The 21,826-nt window shown below is 43.8% G+C and overlaps 1 protein-coding gene across 3 annotated transcripts in view; it reads right to left on the bottom strand.

The window, feature by feature from the left end:
• The window catches only part of LRRC6 (leucine rich repeat containing 6), a 74,293-nt gene that overhangs the window by 48,164 nt on the left and 4,303 nt on the right, over positions 1-21,826 (bottom strand). For 2 of the 3 annotated variants that reach the window (XM_005662841.3, NM_001243334.1), the window contains 2 exon segments: positions 12,292-12,459; positions 8,643-8,720 (listed from right to left, as the gene is read on the bottom strand). The exons of the other annotated variant lie outside the window; for it this stretch is intronic. In XM_005662841.3, the coding sequence (XP_005662898.1) occupies positions 8,643-8,720; positions 12,292-12,459 (246 nt within the window). 3 annotated transcript variants of the gene reach the window in all.

Raw genomic sequence — 21,826 nt, 5'->3', positions numbered from 1 at the left:
TCTCACCTCAAAGGGGGATGGCAGGATGTACACACACACACACACATATATATACATGTGGCTATATATATGCATATATATATGGCTGAGTCACTTTATAGTCATATATATCCTCATATATATAATATATATATTATATATATATATGGCTGAGTCACTTTCCTGTACAGCAGAAATTGGCACAACACTATAAATCAACTATACCCTAATAAAATTTTTAAAACAGATTTAATATTTTCAAAGTCACTCTAAAGAGACAGATGGCTCCAAGATGACCAAGAACGGAACTGAAGCTATCGACAAAGGTAAAGAATAAGAATTTGGTCCTCAGAGGTTTGACAGAAAAAAGGAAGAGTCATTGGGCAGAGTTTGTGGTAAATGTGACCCATCCAACTTACAGAGATAGCCAGATGCTACAGAAATGTGAATCAAATTCAAAGTGGAATTAATTCCCCTCACTTGCAGTCCATGGGTACTTGGTAGTTAGGACAGACTTTAGAATTAGACCTGAGTCCTAGATCTGTCACATCTTTGCTATGTGACCTTGGAGTTACAAGGTCTCTGTAGAATTATGACAGTATTGGTACCCGATTCAGAGGTAGCTGTAAAGACAATAAAAGATGACTCGTGTAAAGTACGTAGCACAAAGCCTGCCACTTGGGGAACTTCAATAACCACCAGCTAGGATTAGAAATAGCCCAATGAACACCCTGCTGCTTGTCGTGTGGCTTCTTAGCAAATGTGTCTACAGGGAAAGAAGGACGCGTACTGTTCCATGAGCAGCGCGTTTGCCCTTTCTCACTGTGAGCTAGGGAAGCCAGACCTGGTTCGTACAGGAGCCCTGTGGGACAGGTCCTCATAAGGCTGACTCCCCAGCCTTCTTATGAGGCTCGCACGTGCTGGATGAACATGGCAGACTGCGTGGGCTTCCATATCTAGAGGTCCGTCTCCAGCTGACAACCCACCTCCACCCTGTTCTGAGCTCATTTCTTCAAACTGCTACACACGCCACCCCTGCCACAGGCTTCCTGATTTTACCCTGCTTTTCTGTCACTGCTCTGTCGCTATGCAACTTAGGATACACCTTGGTTCCTGATGGCTTACATTAACTTTATCAACATGAACTTGATCCAGACTGGCTCATAGCTCCACAACGGTGTCGCTCACGGCATAAGTCTTCTCATCGCTGAAGGCTGTGCGACAGAACCAGCCTCACTGAATGATGGTGTTTTCTTCTCCTTACTTGACTCCAGCGCCTGGCTTGTCATCTAAATGGCCTGTTTCCTCCCATCCAGTCACATCCAAAGCCAGTCTCTTCCAAAGTAGCTAGTTCTACCTTAGTGCTTCGAGATATGGGTTCCTACCCTATATCCATCCTTCCATCCATCTGGGAGGTACCTGCTGTGTACAAGTTACTGAGTCTGGGATAAAATGATTTTTAAAAACATCCATGGTACTTCACCTCAAGCTATGTCTAATGTAGAGAAAGGAGAAAAAGATGGGAATTCCAGAAAAAGAAACGATACCATGCAAAGGCACCAAGAAGTGAATCCAGAGAAGGAGGCAGAACCCAGAAGCAGGCGATGCCCACAGAGACATCGTAAGCCACATGCACTGGTTCCTCTTCCCCAATCCTCATTCGCTCAACCCATCCTTCCTGGCTTCCATCCCCAACATATTGCTATTCTCTAGAGTGGCTTCTATAAAGGTGAGCCAGGACCTTCCAGTTGACAAGTTTAACAGATCCTCGTCAACCTTATGTCACTACAAGAGTCTGCTACACATGGTGGGACGGACCGTGGACGTCTTAAATCTCTCAACGGTCTTGAAACAGCGAGGCCGCACTTTCCTTTTCCTCCTTCATCCTGTGGTCCACTCTCTGGATCTTCCGCAGACTTTTCCACTCCATCGATGGTGATGTAACCAACTTCCACCCTTGACCCGATGTCCCCTCTCCCCATGGTCTGGATGACAACGGTCATGTTTACTGGTGTACCTAACCCCAGATTCCGGTGACTCCCAAACAACCACCCCACAGCTGACCGTCCGACTGAATATCATACACCTGTTTCTAAATACCCGCAAGACACATCACACTCAACATGTCCAGGGAATTCTCTCACTCTCCACTCCTCAAGACAGATTTTATGCCTTCTTTACATCTAAACCCCACCAATGGCATCACTGTTTTGGTATCAGAAGTGAGTCAAGTCGGGGTTCCAAGAGTCAAGTCGGGGTTCGCTAGGAAATTAACATCATCAGTTATCAAGGCCTGAAGATCTTAACCCCTAAATTCTTCTCACGAACGTCCAGTCCACTATAACCCTATTACCAACCTTCCAGTTCAGGTTCTTATCACCTTTTGTGCGCAATACAGCGTATTTCCTAAACCATCTCCCTATTTTAAGAACATAGGAAAGAAGGAAGGAAGGAAAGAAAGATGGACAGGAGTTCTCCTTGAGGCTCAGCGGGTTAAGAACCCAATACAGTGTCCATGAGGATACAGGTTCCATCCCTGGCCTTGTTCAGTAGGTTAACAGTACAAGCATGGGTCACAGATGAGGCTCAGATTCCATGCTGCTGTGGCTGTGGTGTAGGCCAGCAGCTGCAGCTCCGATTTGACCCCTAGCCCGGGAACTTCCATATGCCATGGGTGTGGCCCTAAAAAAAGAATGCATGTGAAACTAAACATGTAAATATAAATGAGTTTATATCTCTGTGCCTGTATGTTTGTTTTACATTGGCAAAAAAAAAAAAAAAAACTGTTAGATTTTATGAAATGTGAAAGGTGTATGTGGGGTAGTCTGACTTAATAAGATACAGGTTCATGGGTATTAAGTTTACTTGGGACACTCTGAGGGATATTTTAATCATGTTTTTCTTCCACATAAGAAAAGACTGACATTTGAAAGGCTCCAACAAACTCAAGAATTCATACAATTTTTGGATTTTGCTGTAATTTTGTAGATGCAGGGCCCTCCAAATGTTCATTACAGTTTTCAAAGTGACAAATCTTAATTTTTCTTCTACCAGGCCTACATAAAAGAAATTAAACCACGTCTGCCACTCAAAAGAACAATTCTTACTGAACAAGCCAAGGTTGAGAAAGCCTCCTGCTGGGAGTCAGGGTACCCCACCCTCCATCCACTGCTCTGTGAAGATCCAGCTCAAGGGCCCATGAGCGTCTGAAGGTCACTGAAACAAACACATCGGTTCCCAAGGGGCAGAGTTTACACTCACAGTAACCCCATCCCTCCTTCCAGTGTAGGGTGGGAGAGGAGGGGGGGACAGAAAAAAATAGGCACTTAATTTATTTATTCAGTCCTGGCGAATACACAGCAAGGAAAAAAAGAAGAAAGGATACAGGAGTTCCCGTTGTGGTTCAGTGGTTAAGGAATCCGACTTGGAACCATGAGGTTGCAGGTTCGATCCCTGCCCTTGCTCAGTGGGTTAACGATCCGGCGTTGCCGTGAGCTGTGGTGTAGGTCGCAGACACAGCTCGGATCCCGCGTTGCTGTGGCTTTGGCATAGGCTGGGGTCTACAGCTCCGATTCGACCCCTAGCCTGGGAACCTCCATATGCCGTGGGAAGTGGCCCTAGAAAAGGAAAAGAAAAAAAAGACGAAAGGATACAGTTATGCTTTGCCATCCAGCAAAGCAAACAAACAAAAATCCAACTTACATTTAAAATTATACTGATATGCTATAGTATTTGTCTTTCTCTTTCTGACTTCATTCAGTATGAGAATTTCTAGTTGCATCCATGTTACTGCAAATGGCATTATTGTGTTCTTTTTTTAATATGAGAAGAAAAAATGTGTGTGTGTGTATGAATGACCGGGTCACCTTGCTGTACGGCAGAAATTGACAAAACATTGTATATCGAGTATTCTTTAATACATTTTTTTTAAAAATTTATACTACGATTCACTCAAGTGGATGAGCTGGGTGTGGATGTCCAACTTCCTCTTCTCTACCGAAAACATTTAAAACTAAACAAAAAGTGCATGTTTGCTAAGAGATAAAACACCCATCCCTCCCTACTGCCCAAACACATCCTCAAACAACCCTGAGCCCAGCGCATCCAGGTTAGACCTGGACGGCAGAGCACCACAAGGAAGAAACGTTCAGGCAAAAGCTCTGGGGGGGACTGCGGACCAAGTTCCCAAACCTCCAAGACACAAGGGTGATGATGCTGCCCTCTAGTGGTCCATGGCCAACACACACACTGCAAAAAAACCCAACACATCCTTTCAAATACTTTCTTTCTTTAAATAATTTTAAACAATCTATTATTTTTCATCATGGTCTATCCCAGGAGATTGGATCTACTTACCTGAGTTATACAGTAGGACCTCATTGCCCATCCATTCTAAATGTAATAGTTTGCATCTACTAACCCCAAACTCCTTGTCCATCCCACTCCCTCCCCCTCCCCCTTGGCAAGCACAAGTTTGTTCTCTGTGTTTGTGAGTCTGTTTCTGTTCTGTAGACAGGTTCATTTGTGCTATATTTTAGATTCCACATATAAGTGATATCATATGCTATTTCTCTTTCTCTTTCTCACTTAGTGCGGTCATCTCCATTTGCATCCATGTTGCTGCAAATGGCATTATCTCATTCTTTTTCATGGCCGAGTAGTATTCCATTTTGTATACATACCACATCAAATACCTTCTTAATGAAAATAACAAGCCCTGAACAAGATACCTGAGAGTAAGAGTTTCAGTTCTTTCTCTACTACAGATTGACATTTAACTACTATGAGACATAGATATAGAGAAACGTTTATTTCATTTGTTCACAAAAAAACATGGTAACTGAGCTGGAGAGTGGTAGCTGAGAGAGCATGAAGACTCCATTCCTAACGCAGAAAAATGTCAGTGCTGAAAAGAACCATCTCAACCCCAGATGATGGTGGTTTGGAGGCTTTTCCAGAGATGACGTTTTAGGTTTTGAAGATGACCATTAAAAATGTATGATGAATACTTATGTCTTTGTTGATATATAACCTTGATGGCCAGTGAAATACCAATGTCTACACTCGGAGACAAATGGGCTAAAAGCCAACATAACCTAACAATGCCCTGCTAATTTTAGCTGTTGGCAGATGGAAGCGGTTTGTCTGGCTCTGCTCCACGCCTCTGCCCACTCGCACAGAGCCCACAGTGCCCCTGCCAGCCAGGCAGGAGGCCGGATGTGGAAACACAACATCACAACTGCAGGATAAGCCCACACAGCCACCTAATCAACCAAATTCTTTGTGGTTATGAACAGACACCAAGTGTTACTAGACATTTAGGAAAGAAAAAAAAGAAAAAAAAAAAAAAACAGAAACAGCACAAACTAGAAGCCTGCGAAGTAAAAAGGGAACCTCCCAGAATGTAGAATAAGAAAAGAAGGTTTAAAGAAGGAACACAGGTCAGGAGACATGGACAGTTAATCCAGTATAAGCAGCGAAAAGAACTTTTAGGGGAGATCAGAGAAGACAAGTGATGGATATGCCTGTCACCTTGATGTGTGGTGATGGTTTCACGCATATGTGCGTGTGTCCAAACTCAACAAATTATATACATTAAATATGTGCAGGTTTCATATATCAATTACATCTCAATAAAGCGATTTAAGAAAAGCAAATGATTGTGCTGCAAAGGATATCAACAAGGAAGCTAAGAAAACCCACAAATGCAAGAATATATCTACAAATCATTTATCTGATCAGATTCTAGCATTAAGAATATAAAATTCAACAGTCAAATGAAAACCTAATTAGAAAATGGGCAAAGATTTGGAATAAGGATTTCTCCAAAGAAGGTATACAAATGGCCTGTAAGGGCACACACGCACGCACGCGCACACACACACAAATGCCCAAACTCATTGGCCATTAGATGGATGCAAATCAGAACCACCATGAGACACCACATGCACTAGGACGGCTACTATAAACACGAATAAATAAAAACAGAAAATAAGAAGTGCTGGTGAGGATGTGGAGAGACGGGAGCCCACACCCATTGTTCGTGGGGCTGTAAAATGGTGTCAGTGCTTCGGAGACAGTGTGGCCCTTCCTGAAAATGTTAAACAGAGACTTACCATCCAACCCAGCAATGCCGTTCCTAATGCTACTCAGTTAACAGAAAACATGCTTTTATAAAAACTTTGTGCACGCATGTTCATAGCACTTTGGTTCATAATAACCAAAAAGTGGAAACAACACAAATATCCAAGCCAATGAAAGGATGAACAAAATGAGGTGTACCCATACAATGGAATATTATTCAGCCCCAAAAAATGATTAAGTACTGATGCATCCTGCAACGTGGATGAACCCTGAAAACACAAGGCTAAGAAGTCAGACACAAAAGACCATGAATTGTTTGATCCCGCTTATGTTATATGTTCAGAAGGGGAAAATCTGGGTAGATTAGTGGTTGTTAGGGGCTTGGATAAGAGGTGAAAGGAGAGCGAATGCTATTGCATATGGGGCTTTCTTCTCGGGTGATGAAAATACCTGGACCTGGATAGTGAAGATGGATGCACAAGTTTGCAAATATACTAAAATGCATTGAATTGTGTGTTTTAAAATGGTCATTGTTATCCTATATAAATTATACCTCAATTTTTAAAATATTAAATGGTCCAAACATTCCAATTCAGAAGTATTTACATGATCAATTTGAAGTCCATTAGAAATATTAAATGTAAAAAACAAAACTATTCAAGTTAGAACCTACATGGATTATACTTGTATTCAGAAACCATAAAATATTAATAAAGATTGATTCATTGAGTATATTAATTTCAGAAATAAGACTTCTGACTGATATCAGCTTCATGATTGAAACAAAAGTAGCAGACGCAAGAGAAAAATGTTTAAAACATATATAAATATATAAAGTGTCTGGATGTATAAGAGCACATGAGGAAAAATCAGTAGAAAAATGGCCAAAAGATATGAAGTAGTAACTCACTAAGAAAAAATAATGGACTTCTTGTTTTGGCTCAACAGTTAATTACCCAATGTCTCTGTGAGGATGCAGGTTTGATCCCTGGCCTTGCTCAGTGGGTTAAGGCTCTGGCGTTGTTGCAAGCTGTGGCACAGGTCGCAGATGTGGCTCAGATCATGTTGCCAGGACCGTAGCATAGGTGTCAGCTGCAGCTCTGATTCGACCCCTAGCCTGGGAACTTCCATATGCCACAGGTGTGGCCATTTAAAAAAAAAAAAAAAAGAGGAAGAAAGAAAAATATAAACATGGAGTTCCCTGGTGGCCTAGTGGGTTAAGGAGCCAGCATTCCAGCACTGTCACTGCTATGGCTACGGTCAATCCCTGGCCCGGGTACTTCTGGATGCTGCAAGTATGGACAAAAAAAAAAAAAAAAAAAAAAAAAAATTACTAGAGAACAATGTTCTCCAAACTTTAAAAAAAGATTGCTTAGGGAGTTCCCGTCGTGGCGCAGTGGTTAATGAATCCGACTAGGAACCATGAGGTTGCGGGTTTGGTCCCTGCCCTTGCTCAGTGGGTTAATGATCCAGAGTTGCCGTGAGCTGTGGTGTAGGTTGCAGGCGCGGCTCGGATCCCGCGTTGCTGTGGCTCTGGCGTAGGCTGGTGGCTACAGCTCCGATTCTACCCCTAGCCTGGGAACCTCCATATGCCGCGGGAGCGGCCCAAGAAATAGCAACAACAACAAAGACAAAAGACAAAAAAAAAAAAAAAAAAAAAAAAAGATTGCTTATAAAAAGCATTAGTGAAGTTGGAAGGAAAAATGGGTGCTCACGTTCACCATCAATACAAGCAGAAAGTGATACAACCCTTTTGGAGAACAATTTGGCAATGTTTTCCAAAATATACATATTGAAACCCAGAAATTCCATTTCTTTTTTTGTTTTTTTTTGTTTTTGTTTTTGTTTTTGTTTTGCTTTTTAGGGCTGCATCCACGGCATATGGAAGTTCACAGGCTGGGGTCTAATCGGAGCTACAGCTGCCGGCCTACACCACAGCCACAGCAACGCAGCATCTTTAACCCACTGAGCGAGGCCAGGGATAGGAGCTGCAACCTCATGGTTACTAGTTGAATTCGTTTCCACTGCACCACAACGGGAACTCCAGATATTCCACTTCTAAGTACCTGTCCTAGAAGAATGTTCTCACACACACAGAATGAGATGTAGAAGGAGCCTCACTGCAGCCGTGCTTATTACAGCAAAATGCTGGAACCCCCCCGAATGTCCATCAGCAAAACGATGGTTGGAAAACTCAGTCTACGGTCATTCCATTACACAGCCCTCCCCACCTTTCCCGGATCGCAGAAGGACAGGGTAACTTCATGGAAGAAATTCATTTGGAAAACAATATTCATAATAAGATCCCATTGGTACAAAGCAAAATGTAACAAAACTACCTTCTACACACCGGAGCGTTAATACCAAGGCAGCTTGGTTAGGAAGCGGTGAGGCGGACTTCCACTGCTGAATTTATGTATCTTGCTATATGTGACTTTTTATAGCAAGACTTGACAAACCTAAGGCTTACGGAAAATGTTAACTTGAAAAGTCTAAATTATTGTTTAAGTAATACAGTTTAAGTCTAATTTCAAATCTCAATTTTAATTAATAGTAACTCATACGAAGAAAATTCTTACCTTCCAAATTTTCAATTTTTTCAATGTTGTTTAAGGCTAAATTCAAATATTCAAGTTTCTTGAGTTTGCTAACATTTTCTGAAATACACAAATAATGTAATTAACCTTCAAGATAAAAGACATTTCTATGTAATCTTATGAAAATGATAAAGAGAATCTAAGGACCATTATGGTTGTCAAAACAACGTGGCTTTTTCAAATCTGTCTGCTTGCCTGTGTAGCATCTGTTTCTCCCTCCATCTTTTGCAATGGAACCCAGTTCTGCTCATGCCTTGACACAGCCCCAACTCCAGTGGGTGAAGCTTAGCCAAGCCAGTCCAGTGTGTGGCAACCCCATGTCCCCTGCTAGCGATGCCCAGGATGCCCAGGCTTAAGTCGACCAGCCGGTGGCAGTGTCCTGGCAACCGTGAGATGCAGGAGGGCTCATGCACCCCCCCCCGCCCCCCCCCCGTTCACTCCCAGTCAGATGCGGAGGGAAGAGCTAGATTTCATGGCTTCGGATTTCCCTTCTCTTTTCCTTGCTGGATGTGAAACAGGCCCTCAGAGTCATCTTGCAACCATGAGGAACCAGCTGCAGGATGCAGCCCACTGCGTGCGACTGGTGGAGCAGAGAGAAGGAATTAGCCAGCCCCGGAGTCTAGCCTATCTCTAGACTCATAGTCGGGATAGACGTTAAATTTCCTCACTGCTAAGCCATCTTGAGTTGCGTTTTCCTTTCCTTGAAGCCAAAATTATCTTGATACAGGATGATAGTTTTTAATAAATACGAAAGCTTGCATAGGTGAAACAATAAGCATAAATAAGTCAAGAAATTGCCGTAGGGTGGGGCCTTTTAAGAACAGATAATAGGAGTTCCCGTGGTGGCGCAGTGGTTAACGAATCTGACTAGGAACCATGAGGTTGCGGGTTCGGTCCCTGCCCTTGCTCAGTGGGTTAACGATCCGGCGCTGCCGTGAGCTGTGGTGTAGGTTGCAGATGCGGCTCAGATCCCGCATTGCTGTGGCTCTGGTGTAGGCCGGTGGCTACAGCTCCAATTCGACCCCTAGCCTGGGAACCTCCATATGCCGCGGGAGTGGCCCAAGAAATAGCAAAAAGACAAAAAAAAAAAAAAAAAGAACAGATAATAATTCCATGGCTTACACTGCTGAATGCTTCCTACACACCAGGCAATTTCCTCAGCATTTTGCATGTTATCTCATTTAATCTTCATAACAACCCTATGAGGTAAAAGCCATCGCTCCCTTACAGCAACGACAATTCCAAGAACTAATCCATTTGCTCAATATTGAATAGTAGAGCCAGGAAACGTGACCCTAGAGCTTGGTACTAACTCTGTACACGACGCTTTAACAGAAGTCCTTCTTAGGATGCCATCACTATAGAAAACCCTGCTAAGAAATGTGCATTTGGGGCAGGCTCAGTTAAATAATGCTTCCTCTGCACCGCTTTTTTTCAGGGATATTATAAAGGTCAAATATGATGATTTATAACCATCACCTTTATCATCATTAAGGTTTCATCTAAATTTACAAAATATCTTATATTTATTTCCACTCAATTCCTGAAAATAACAGTTTACCTCTCTGGGCCTCAGTCTGCTCATTTTTTTTTTTAAATGAGGATTTTGGAATCAATTACTAATGTTTCTCTCAGCAATTATTCTAAGTAAAACAGATGTCTACAGAAGTTTCTCTAGGCAATATCTGAACATTTAATAGCCACTGATTGGGAGAGCGCTATGTGCCAAGGATTATAACAGAATATCAAAAATACACAAAGTTATCATTGTTAAAACTGCCATCTCACAATAAAATACCTTTCCTTCTCCACTTGTTACATGAATAACCCTCTAAATGCTAAAAGAGTCACCCGTAGGGAAAAAAAAAGTTAAGATTTGTTTTGTCAGGATTGCCTAAAGTAAACTCCTCAGGAACAATGGGCCAAATGGGTCAGGAAAAACCAGAACTCCAAAAGTAAGAATATAGAGAGATTCTTGGGCAGCAGGAGAGGAGGCAGCTTCTAGGCCAAACCATCCTGGAAGCAGTTCTCACCAGCTGCTGTTACCAGACCTGCAAGCCCATAGTGGACCAAACCCACCCCCCGATTCAAGCAGCTCTGAGGCTTTCAACCTCATCCAGGCCTGGGGCTCCCTGGGAAGCTGTTACAAATCACTCTAAACCGACCACAATGGAAAAAATAAAAACCATTAAAAAAAAAAAAAAAAAAAGCAGATTCTGGGAGTTCCCGTTGTGGCTCAGTGGTTAACGAATCCGACTAGGAACCATGAGGTTGCGGGTTTGATCCCTGCCCTCGCTCAGTGGGTTTAGGACCCGGTGTTGCTGTGAGCTGTGGTGTAGGTCCCAGATGCGGTTCGGATCTGGCATGGCTGTGGCTCTGGTGTAGGCTGGTGGCTACAGCTCTGATTAGACCCCTAGCCTGGGAACCTCCAAATGCCATGGGTGTGGTCCTAAAAAGACGAAAAGAAAAAAAAAAAAAAAAAAGGCAAATTCTGGGAGCACACCCTACAGGCTCTGAATCAGGACATCTGGGATGAGGCCTGGGCCCTGTCTTAACAGACTGCAGACAGACCCCTGCTCATAGCTGGATCCGTACTAGGCAGAGCCTTCCCCACAGCCCCTCTGGAACTGCCAGTGAGGAGTAGTGCTGAGCGAAAGGCCATTGTTTTGCAAACTTCTGCCTCCAGGGCCCAAGGGCAAGTCTGAATCCTAAGAAACAGTTTACTTGCTAAGTAAGTGCCTAAACGCCTATGGCTGGAGAAGCGCAGAAAAATCCCATTATTAGGATTTAAAAGCGTGTTTAATTTAAGAATACTTTGGAAGCAAAAATTTAAGCCTTCTCACAGCTCTGAAAAGGACTGAAATACTATGCTACTAATTAGGAATTGTGATGGACCCAGCTGTGGAGACGAAGATTTCGGGAACTCTCCACGCTGCGCAATTAGGACAGCTCGCTGATGCCCTCGTGCACAATAGCTGGTGGTTTGCTATGACAGCCTTTTTAATTGAACAATGTGCCAGAGTTTCTAATTTCTGGTAGAGCAGGAGATGCCAAAAATAATTATCTGAAGGAATAGAAAGAATGTTAATAAACCCAAAACGGATGCAAATTCTAGACTTTTTGTATCCCTAGAGCCACTTTTCAATTATCCGCTAAGCTGGAGGCAACTGTATCACCAGAGTTTCTCAGCCTCAGCAATACTACCATCTGGGGCTGGGTAATTCTTTCTCGGGGGAGCAGGAGTGGGGTTCCTGTGCATTATGGGATGGTTAGCATGTCCTTGGCCTCTGTACCTAATTGCCAGTAAGTTCACACACACACACACACACCCACACCCACACCCAAATACATCTCCAGACATTGCCAAGTGCCCTGCTGAGAACTCTCACGTGTGACCTTGGAAAGTTAAAATGTAACCTCAAGCAGACCTCTGGCTCCAGGACCAGAACCCCCCGGGGTGGTGGACACCTGCTCTGCTCTGCTCCTTGACCCTGACTCTACCCCTTTTCCTCCAGCTCTGGGTGGTCCCCCCACTTTGCTCCTCCCTCCGTGGCGTCCCCCTGGCCAAGAGACAACACTCTCCCATCCAGAACCTTAAAGAAATCATGAGAGCCAGGTCCTTGAGACTCACCAATTTTTCCAATGAAGTTATTCTGAAGATAGAGAATTTTTAAATCCCGGCACCATTTGTCAATATGCTCTAGTCTTTCTATTTCTTGCTGATGCAAAGAGAGTTCCTCCAGGGAAAAAATGATACAGTCATTGTGCTCGGCGTTCCGTCTAATAAGATCTTCCGTGACTGAAAGAAAATTTGTCGCATATTATAATATTACATTTGTAACACTTTGGTTTTTCCTTGCAGTTAAGTGTGAATGCTCCAGGCTCAAGTCATCTTCTAGAGGGAAGGGGTCAGAGAGGTCAGCTGCTTCCTGCAGGGTTTTTGTGACTTCGGGGTGACTCAGGAGAAAGACGTGATGATAGGTCTTGTCTTTCTTACCTGGGGTCTACATACAGTTGGCTGTATGGATGGAGACCAAGTGGGTGGATAATGACCCTAAGAATGCTGATATGGAATCTTGAGGCGGTGTCACATTGAACTGGGTGAGACCCACTAAGCAATCAAAGACAGAGCACCAGCCACAGAGAGGTGGGGTCAGGCTGACAGAGGGCAGAAATATGAAAGCCTCTCCCCTCAATAGCCACAACCATTCGATAAGGAAAGGTTCGCCTATTCACTCATTCATTCAACAGGTAGCTATTAAACTAGGGTGGAAGAGATGGGAGAAGGACAACCCAGAGTTTGCATTGCAAACTTATAGAGCAGCCACCCCTTGGTCCGTTTCCAGAAAGAATGAAAGAAGCTGCTTGCAGGAGGGGCAGGCAGTGAAAGTCCCCACCCCCACCGCCCCTTGGACAAGAGTGCTGTGTGGTCCTGGGCTGGCCTGATGCCGCAGGTCTGGACCACGTGTTGACGGCGGCACCCAGGGAGTGGAGATAATGCCCTGGCCCACGGCTGCAGCCAAGACCAGGACATGAATCCTCTTTATAATATCGACTAAAATCACAGGGGTGATGATAAGGGAGAAAACGTGCATTTTCCGGCACTATTAAAAAATTACTGGAGTTCCCTGGTGACTCAGCAGGTTAAGGATCAGGTTATTGTCACTGCCTTGGTGCAGGTTCCATCCCTGGTCTGGGAACTTCCACAGGCCATGGACATGGCCAAAAAAATTATGAATCCATTTGAACCCTCCCATTTTAGGTGGAACGTGGAATGCCCATCCTACAAGACAATAAAGTCTCGTCTATTGCCTTTTTCGAGGTGCCAAGCCCTGTCCTAAATGCTTTGTGTGTAGTTCCATGTGAGTAGTGACAATAATTATTTTGCCAGATGAGGAACTGAGGCACAGAGAGTTTAAATAACTTGCCCAAAGTCTTGGCAATAAATACAAGAGCAAGGTTTTAAGGGTAGGGATTTGACGCCTGACCACGTGCTCTGAACCATAGGCTACACTGCACTGAACATGAACAAAGAGGCGCTTCTGGTGATTTCCTAAGCTTCCTATATTTAGCACAAGTTCCTCTAGCTGAGACCAAGCTTCACAGCACCTTCAGCTGCCCCACTTCTGTGCCACATCCTTCAAAGTCAAGTCTCCCTTTTTGAAACAGTGTGAAAACAGGTATGAACCTCCATCCTCTGTGCAGTGAGCTGAACCCTCTGCTGCTTCTGGAGGTAGGAGATGGGGTTGCTTTTGCAATGATGGTCCTTTGGAAGAAAGACAAGGGAAATACAGAGGCGGAAAGATTAAAATACTGCGCCAGGGAGGTGTTTCTGCTGCTCTAAGCTTTTTGGCTCAACTGAGAGCGGAGACGGCTGCAGACTAGGACCTGGGGATCGACGGGGCGGGCCAAAGAGCCGGTTCAGAGGCTAACGGGGCAGCCCCACCAGCCCTGGCTCTCTGGGCTCCTACTGCCTACTGCACTCTGCTGTCTCGGGAGGCCACCGCTCTTATGCAAACTGGCTTGAACAGACCAACTGCTCCACTCAAGGAAAAGCATCACAATAAATGTTCTGAAAACCAAATTTGTAAGAGAAGGGAATTAAAACTACTCCCCACACCTTCTGCCACCAAAGTTGGTTCTTACAACTTTAAGCTCCTCCCTGGTGCTAAACCTCCTTCCTTTGTCCTCTGTTACACCTTTCTTAACGTTTAAGAAAGTCTTTTCATTGTGCTATTATGCGTGTGAATGGGATGGGGGGTGTGTGTGTGTGTGTGTGCAGTTATCAAGTCCTCCCTTTCAGAGGCATGTGGATATCAGGACAGAATTATGTCGCCCTGTGTTTCCTCGTCATAATGATTAAGATGATACGGATCACCATTAGTGGAAAAGGGGGGAGGGCCCTCCCTTAGCACAAATCATTTACACACACACACACACACACACGCACACGCATGCACACACGTGGGAGAGGAAGGGCTAAGATGCATGTAGCACAATGGGGGAGTCTGTCCAGCAGCAACAATTACACACTCAGGACAGATAAAAAGGAAGGGGAGGATCACAGGGGGGCAAGTAGAATCGAGAAGGCCTGGGAACCCCCCGGGGACCCTCTTCTGAACTCTTCCGTGTTAAGCTCACTGCTGTGTGGCGCACCGTTTTCAAAGCACTCGGGAAACGGTCATTATACAACACAAAACATCACTGCAAAACCCAGGGTCCCCCAGGAGAAATGTGTCAGAATATCCACGTGGTGTAGAGATGACGGCGTTTCAGACTTTTCAGGGGGAAGGCCTGTGGCGGTTTTACGTATGATCCAGTTTAGACCAGACACTCTAACTCCGAGGAGCACAGTCCACCTTTAGAAAGTCCTACTCCAAAGAATACAGCACTGCATTTACAAGAACTCACTCCAGGGATTTCAAAATGCCTTAATAGGTCATCATAAGACTATTTCAAGACAGATGGTGTTACCATGCCTGTCACGCGGGATAGAAGACCACGCCGAGGGACCCACTATATGAAACATACCGCCTCCACTTCCTTATTTTGGAAAAATTCCAGTAGCAAAATACAGGGCTCAGATGGACTTGAGAAGTGTCTGCCTATAGAAGGCCGTGCCCAGTAGCTGAATGAGTGGTTGACAGAGGAGAATTTTAACCACAGATTCATACTTATCGTCCTAAAAGAATTCTGCTATGGAAACCAAAGCTGTAACCCAAACTGACCAGCTAGCCCAGGCTTCCTTTCAATTCCCTAAGATGAGTTCTCGATAACTTTAAAGGGTGTCAATAAAGTGACTTTGCAGTGTGGAGGGGTCAAAGGGCAGCAGGATAAGTCTTCTGGGATATTAGAGGTGTCACGAGGTATTTGCTATGACAGAGCTTTCCAGAGCATTGAACAAAGGTCTAGAAAACCCCAAAGCCATCAGTGGCGTGTTCATCCTTTAGGCTTTCTACCGTGTTTCGTAAACAATGCTCTCTTTTTTGCTGGATTAGAGCAAAACCAGGGATATGTGTTTAAGGCAGATTCTACAGAACTTTCGAACATCTCAAAAGACCAAGCAGACACGGACATGAAGCAGAGATGTAACATAAATGAAGGGGTTACAAATAGGTGAGAGTTCATCCTGTAGCATCACATTTTTTTTTCTTCTATTCTTTTCCATGGAAATTTTTAGGAAACGGGATTACTCATTCGCCCTGCCTTCTCTTCCTGACTCAGGGTCATCATGAGCATCGATGGCCCCACTGTCCACCCTGACCCATGACATTGCTGGAGGCGCTCGTGCAGAGCGTGTGGGGCAACGACAGAAGGAGAGAGGACCAACAACGTGGACCAAGGAGGGAGTGACCAGCGCTCCTGAGTGACAAGAAGGAGGTCAAATGAGGCATCACGGAGAACACGTCTGAGCTGAATTTTGAAACAGGAGTAGATATTTGCCAGATAAACAAATGAGGAAAGGGCACCGCAGTGTTTGCTAGATGCTTTGATGTGCTGCCTGGGTTCCCCCTTCAAGCCGGAAGATTACTTCCTGCTGCTGGGAATTCTGCCGGAAGACAGTCCCCTGCTTCCCACCTTCTCTGAAGTCACTTCAGCTCCTCTGAAGCCCACATCCAACGACTGGTGGACGTGGGGCTAAAGAGGCCCAGCGCTCTCACCCCACCTTGGGAGAACCAGAGGTCCGTTCCAAGCTTAGGCTCCTTCCAGCTTGCAGGTTGTGAGCTAAGGCCTTTGTTAAGAAGCACCCCAGGTGTATTCCCTTCTCTGCCTGATCTTGCTTTCTTCCCTGACCACTCCAGCCACACTCCCTAACAAACCTCCCGCATGCACACGGACCTCCATCTACAAGTCTGCCGCTGGGGAACCCAACCTGCCAGAAAGTGGTGCCCCAGAGCAGATGCCGGCTAATACAGAGCCCTGAATATCTGTTCACCACTGAGAGTAACCTCACACATGGGAGGGCTGAGCTAGGTCTCCAGGGCTTCTTTTGCAAGGGCAAAAATCCCCCTATCAGGAGGGTTCTGTCCTCAGGACCTCATCATCTCCCCAGAGCCTCTCCACCTGACACCATCACCTTGGGCGCTAAGGTCTCAACATATGAATTTTGGTGGGACGGAAACATTCAGCCCATGGGCTACCCATGGAAGGGCAGGTACTAGTAGGTGCGACACATCAGGAGCGAAGGAAATTCGGAGAAACTGTAACTTAAAGAACAGTTGTATTGAGTGGCTGCCGCCAAACACAACTGACAAGGTAGGAGGGACAACCGAACATTAAAAGCTAAGTGTGAAAACCAGAGTTCTACATCGGTAGTGTATAAAGACGTTTTCTCCCTGAAAACAGAGGGTAGAGAGGGCCGAGAACCAGGACAAAGGCTGAATCATTAGAGTAGCAGAGACTTTAGATTCCAGACACCATAGAGTCACAGGCACAGAATTTACTCTCTAGCCTAAAATGTCTAAAAATCGAGACAAAATATAAGAAAATATGGGTTTTTTTTTAAAAAAAATATCATTGGGAAGTAAAAAGGGAGATTAGAAAGCATTGTGAACAAAATATGACATGTAAAAACAGTATATCAAAATCCGTGGGAAGAAATTTATAGCACTAAATGCCTATAGCACGAAAGAAAAAACGTCCCAGGATCAGCTTCCTCTTTGAGAAACTAAAAAAATAGCAAATTAAACCCAAAGTAAGCAGAAGAAACAGTAAAGGTTATAGGAGAAATCAGTGAAATAGAAAACAGAAAAACAACAGAGAAAATTCAATAAAAGGTCTTTAAGAAAATAAAATGGGTCAATTTTTTGCCATGCTGATCAGTTAAAAGAGAGAGAAGCAAATACCTGATTAAACACACACACACACACACAAGCTAGGAATAGAAGGCAACTGACCCAATTTGATAAAGGGCATCTACAAAAGACCTCCGACTGTAACACCCTACTTGATGGCAAAGACTGAATGCTTTCCCCCTAAGGTCAGGGAAAAGGCAAGGATAGTTCTCCCCATTTCAACATTGTGTAGATGTTCCAGCCAGGTTTCAGCAATAAGGCAAGAAAAATAAATAAAAGGCATCCAGGTAGTAAAGAAAGAAGTAGAATGATCTCTCTTTGTAGATGGTATGACTGCCTATGAAAAACATCCAAGTAAATCTACATCAGAAGCTACTAGTACTAACAGCACAGTTTAGCAAGTTTGCAGCATACGAGTCTATAATGGAAAAGTCAGTACATTCCTACATACCACTGTCATTACAATGACGTCACATTAAATAAACTGAGTTAAACGGATGACAGAATAATGTAAAACTTAAAATTAGGGAAACAAAAACGTAAGAGAAAAATCTATGTGAGCTTGAGTTAGGCAAAGATTTCTTAGATGACACAAAAAAACAAAATCTATAAAAGAACTAATTGGTAAGTTGGACTTCAAAATTTTAAACTTCTGCTCTTTGAAGAACACTGTTAAGAGAATGAAAATACAAGCCACAGATGGAGAGAAAATAGTTGCAAATCATGTATTCTAATAAAGGGCTTATGCTCAGAATATATAAAGAATTTCTAAAACAATCATAAGAAAACAAATCCTAAGTTTGAGGGGACAAAGGTTTTCATTTTTTCTTTTTTTGGTAATATCCGGGATTAAAACAGTTGGGTCAGAGGATAAGAATACATTTTTCATTAACTTTTTTTTTTTTTTTTACTACTGTTGGTCTATTCTTTTTTTTCCTAGTGTCTTACCTTATGCTTTCTATTACTTTGAGTTTGGCTCTCGTATTATTCCAGGTTTCTTTCTATTTGGGGCTTAATTTGTAATCTTTTTCTAGTATCTTAAGGTAGAACCTTAGCTCGTTTTATGGCTATGCCCTAATTTATAGAACCTGGGAATATGTCACTTTGCATGACAAAAGAGCAAAGGGACTTTGCAAATGTGATTAAGGGTAGGGACCCCAGGTGGGGAGAGTAGCCTAGAGATCCAGGTAGACCCAATCTAATCAAACGCATCCTTGAAATCAGAGAGCCTTCCCTGGCTGGGCCAGAGATTGGGATGGAAGAAGAAAAGGAGATGCATGGAATGAGAAGGATTCAACCCACTATCGCTGGTTCTAAAGATGAAGAAAGGGAGCCACAGCCAAGGAATATGCTTGGCCTCTAGAAGCTAGAAATGGCCTTCAGCTGAGAGTCAGCAATGACCTGAGGCTCTCAGTCCTCTTACTGTAAAGAACTGGCCTCTGCCAACTCAAATGAGCAAGAAAATGGATCCTCCCTGAGGGCCTCCAGAAGAGACCAGAGTCTCGCTGATGCTGATTTTAGGTAGGTGAGACCCATACAGGACTTTTGACCCGCACACCTCAGTGTGTGGTCATTTGTTATGGCAGCTGTAGGAAACTCACACACTGCTTTAAAGTTCTTGTGTGCTAATTCCAGCCTCTCTATCACCTAGTGTTGGGTTTGTTGTTGTTGTTTGGCTGCGCCCATGACATACAGAAGTTCCCAGGACAGGGACTGGACTCAAGCCAGAGCAGTGACAACTGGAGACCTTGACCTACTCAGCCACCAAGGAACTCCACCTTGGGATCTGTTTTTATTATTATTTTTTATATTTTTGTTTGTTTGTTTAGGGCTGCACTTGCAGCATCTGGAAGTTCCCAGACTAGGGGTCAAATCGGAGATGCAGCTGCCAGCCTATGTCACAGCCACAGCAATGTCAGATCCCAGCCTCATTTACAACCTACACTGCAGCTCATGGCAACACCAGATCCTTAACCCACTGAGCAGGGCCAGGAAGTGAACCGGCAACCTCATGGTTCCTAGTCGGATTCGTTAACCACTGAGCCATGACGGAAACTCCACATCTAGTAATTCTTAATTATAGGATGGTCATTGTCTTGTTCCATTGAAGCACTGGAGAAAGCCTAGATTTCTTTTTCTTTTCTTTTCTTTTCTTTTCTTTTCTTTTTTTTTTTTTTTTTTTTTTTTTGCCATTTCTTGGGCCGCTGCCACGGTATATGGAGGTTCCCAGGCTAGGGGTCGAATCGGAGCTGTAGCTGCCAGCCTACACCAGAGCCACAGCAACGCGGGATCCCAGGCGCATCTGTGACCTACACCACAGTTCATGGCAACGCTGAATCCTTAACCCACTGAGCAAGGGCAGGGACCGAACCCGAAACCTCATGGTTCTTAGTTGGATTCATTAACCACCGAGCCACAACGGGAACTCCCAGATAGCCTAGATTTCTGCCTATCTATCACTGTCCTTTAAAGAGAGTTCGTGTTTTATTCTGGCAGTTGAAGTACTGGCAGAACCTTTTCTCCCTGTTAGGCCTGACTATTTTTTGTCAGAGTTTTGAACTTAGCCCTACAGCATGGCCATGACTCCAGGGCCCAGTATTTACTGCTAAGGAAGCGTTTTCCTGGGCGCTCAGCAAGGTCTTTGAATTCAGATGGGCCAGGACTCTGATGACCTGCGGGCCTGAGTGACCTCTGGCGGGTGATCTCTGCCAGGTCTCTGCAAGTCTGTGCTCCACAGGCGCAGCCAGGCCTTGCCTACATCCGACAGTAAACATCCCTGGGGAGTCTTCTCCCCCCCCACTCACTCCACACTGTACCTCCTTCTCTGTATCCCGCCCCACAGACTCCAGCAACTTCACCAGCTCAGAACGCCAACTTCTGCCTCTCTAGCTCGGCGAGACCAGCACAGAAACCTAGTGTGGCAGTGGGGTGTGACTTTTGCATTTCCCTTCTCTCGAGGAGCACAGTCAGGTCCCACTTGTCCGTCCTGAAAACAGCTGCCTTATATATTTGCTCGGTTGTGGGTGTTTATACAGTGGAAGGTTCAGTTCAATACCAGTTACTCTTGTATAGCTGCAGAAAGAAGCCCGAAAAGGTATCGTTATGACTTAGCACTTTCACCAAGTTTTTCTAATGACCTGTCTCAAGAGAGTGTCTGTGGCCCTTATTTCAGAGAGTTAAAGGGAAGATTAAGTGCCCTATGCATGTAAAGCCTTCGGCAGGGTCGTGGCGTGCTCTCGAACAAGGACTGGATAAAGAAGAATTATGCCTATGTTTTAACTGTTTAATTTTCAAGGGCACTGTCTGAAGGATTTCCCTTGGATCATTCACATAAGCTTAAACGAATATAACTAATAGCCAAAGTATTTTAATTTGCTTAAGGTCACAGGATATTTGCCTCGTCATCACTATAATTCAGTTACATCAATGACTAATTCCAGAAAGGAAAAAGCCTTTCCAGTATTGAAGCTCTTGTCAAATAAAGCCATTATGATAACAACAAAGTTAAACAAATTAGGACAGTCTTTAGCAACCAATTCAGTTGGAGAACTAAATTAGGTCTTCCATTTAAAAATAAAGCAAACTAAAACCCTGCTATTTATCCGTAATTCAGTGTTCTACTTATTTCTTAAACTTTGTCTATGTGCTTGGTATGTAAATGTATGCAATTTCTTTAAAGGCTGATGCTTTTCTTGGAAGTCCATTTTTCATCAATAAAGCTTTTCTGTATAAAGCTAAAATGTCTATAAAAAGCATTCAGCAACTGTTCATAGGTGTGAGATGAACAATCCACGTGACATCGCAATTGAATGTTTCTCATCTCAATTCTGCAGAGCTTCAAATCAAAGGTGAACAACGCTGTCCGCCAACTGAATCAAGACTTAAAAGTAGGAAACAAAAGATTTAAAGCACGTGTGATAAGCAGTTGATGAAGTCTACAGTGTGACAGCCAATGAATGAAGGAGATGACACTAATGGGAGTTTCCTATTCAAGGTGAACTGAAAGGAATTAATATCAGACTTCTTTTTTTTTTTTTCCTTTATGTGCCTTTAAGAAAATGAAGACATTATGAAAGGCCACTGGGCTGGAGTCTCAAATTTAATTCTAATCTATCACATAAAGAGTGCAAGCTTTGGGACCAGATGCTTAAACTTTCTGTGTAACAGATTCCATCTGTACGATTTTATAGATGGCATGGATTAGAGACCATTGAGCATCCTTCCAGCAATAGCATCCTAGGGCTCTGTGGGAACTTACAAATGCATTTGTGTACTGGCAAATGCATACACAGATCCCATCCCCATGAGATAAATCATCCTCATTTGATAGTCACAGTCATACGAAATGAATTCAACACTAAAATTTCTTTT

Source organism: Sus scrofa, chromosome 4 (assembly GCF_000003025.6).
Source record: "Sus scrofa isolate TJ Tabasco breed Duroc chromosome 4, Sscrofa11.1, whole genome shotgun sequence".
NCBI classification, from domain to species: domain Eukaryota; kingdom Metazoa; phylum Chordata; class Mammalia; order Artiodactyla; family Suidae; genus Sus; species Sus scrofa.
This window is presented reverse-complemented; position numbering and strand designations above follow the sequence as displayed.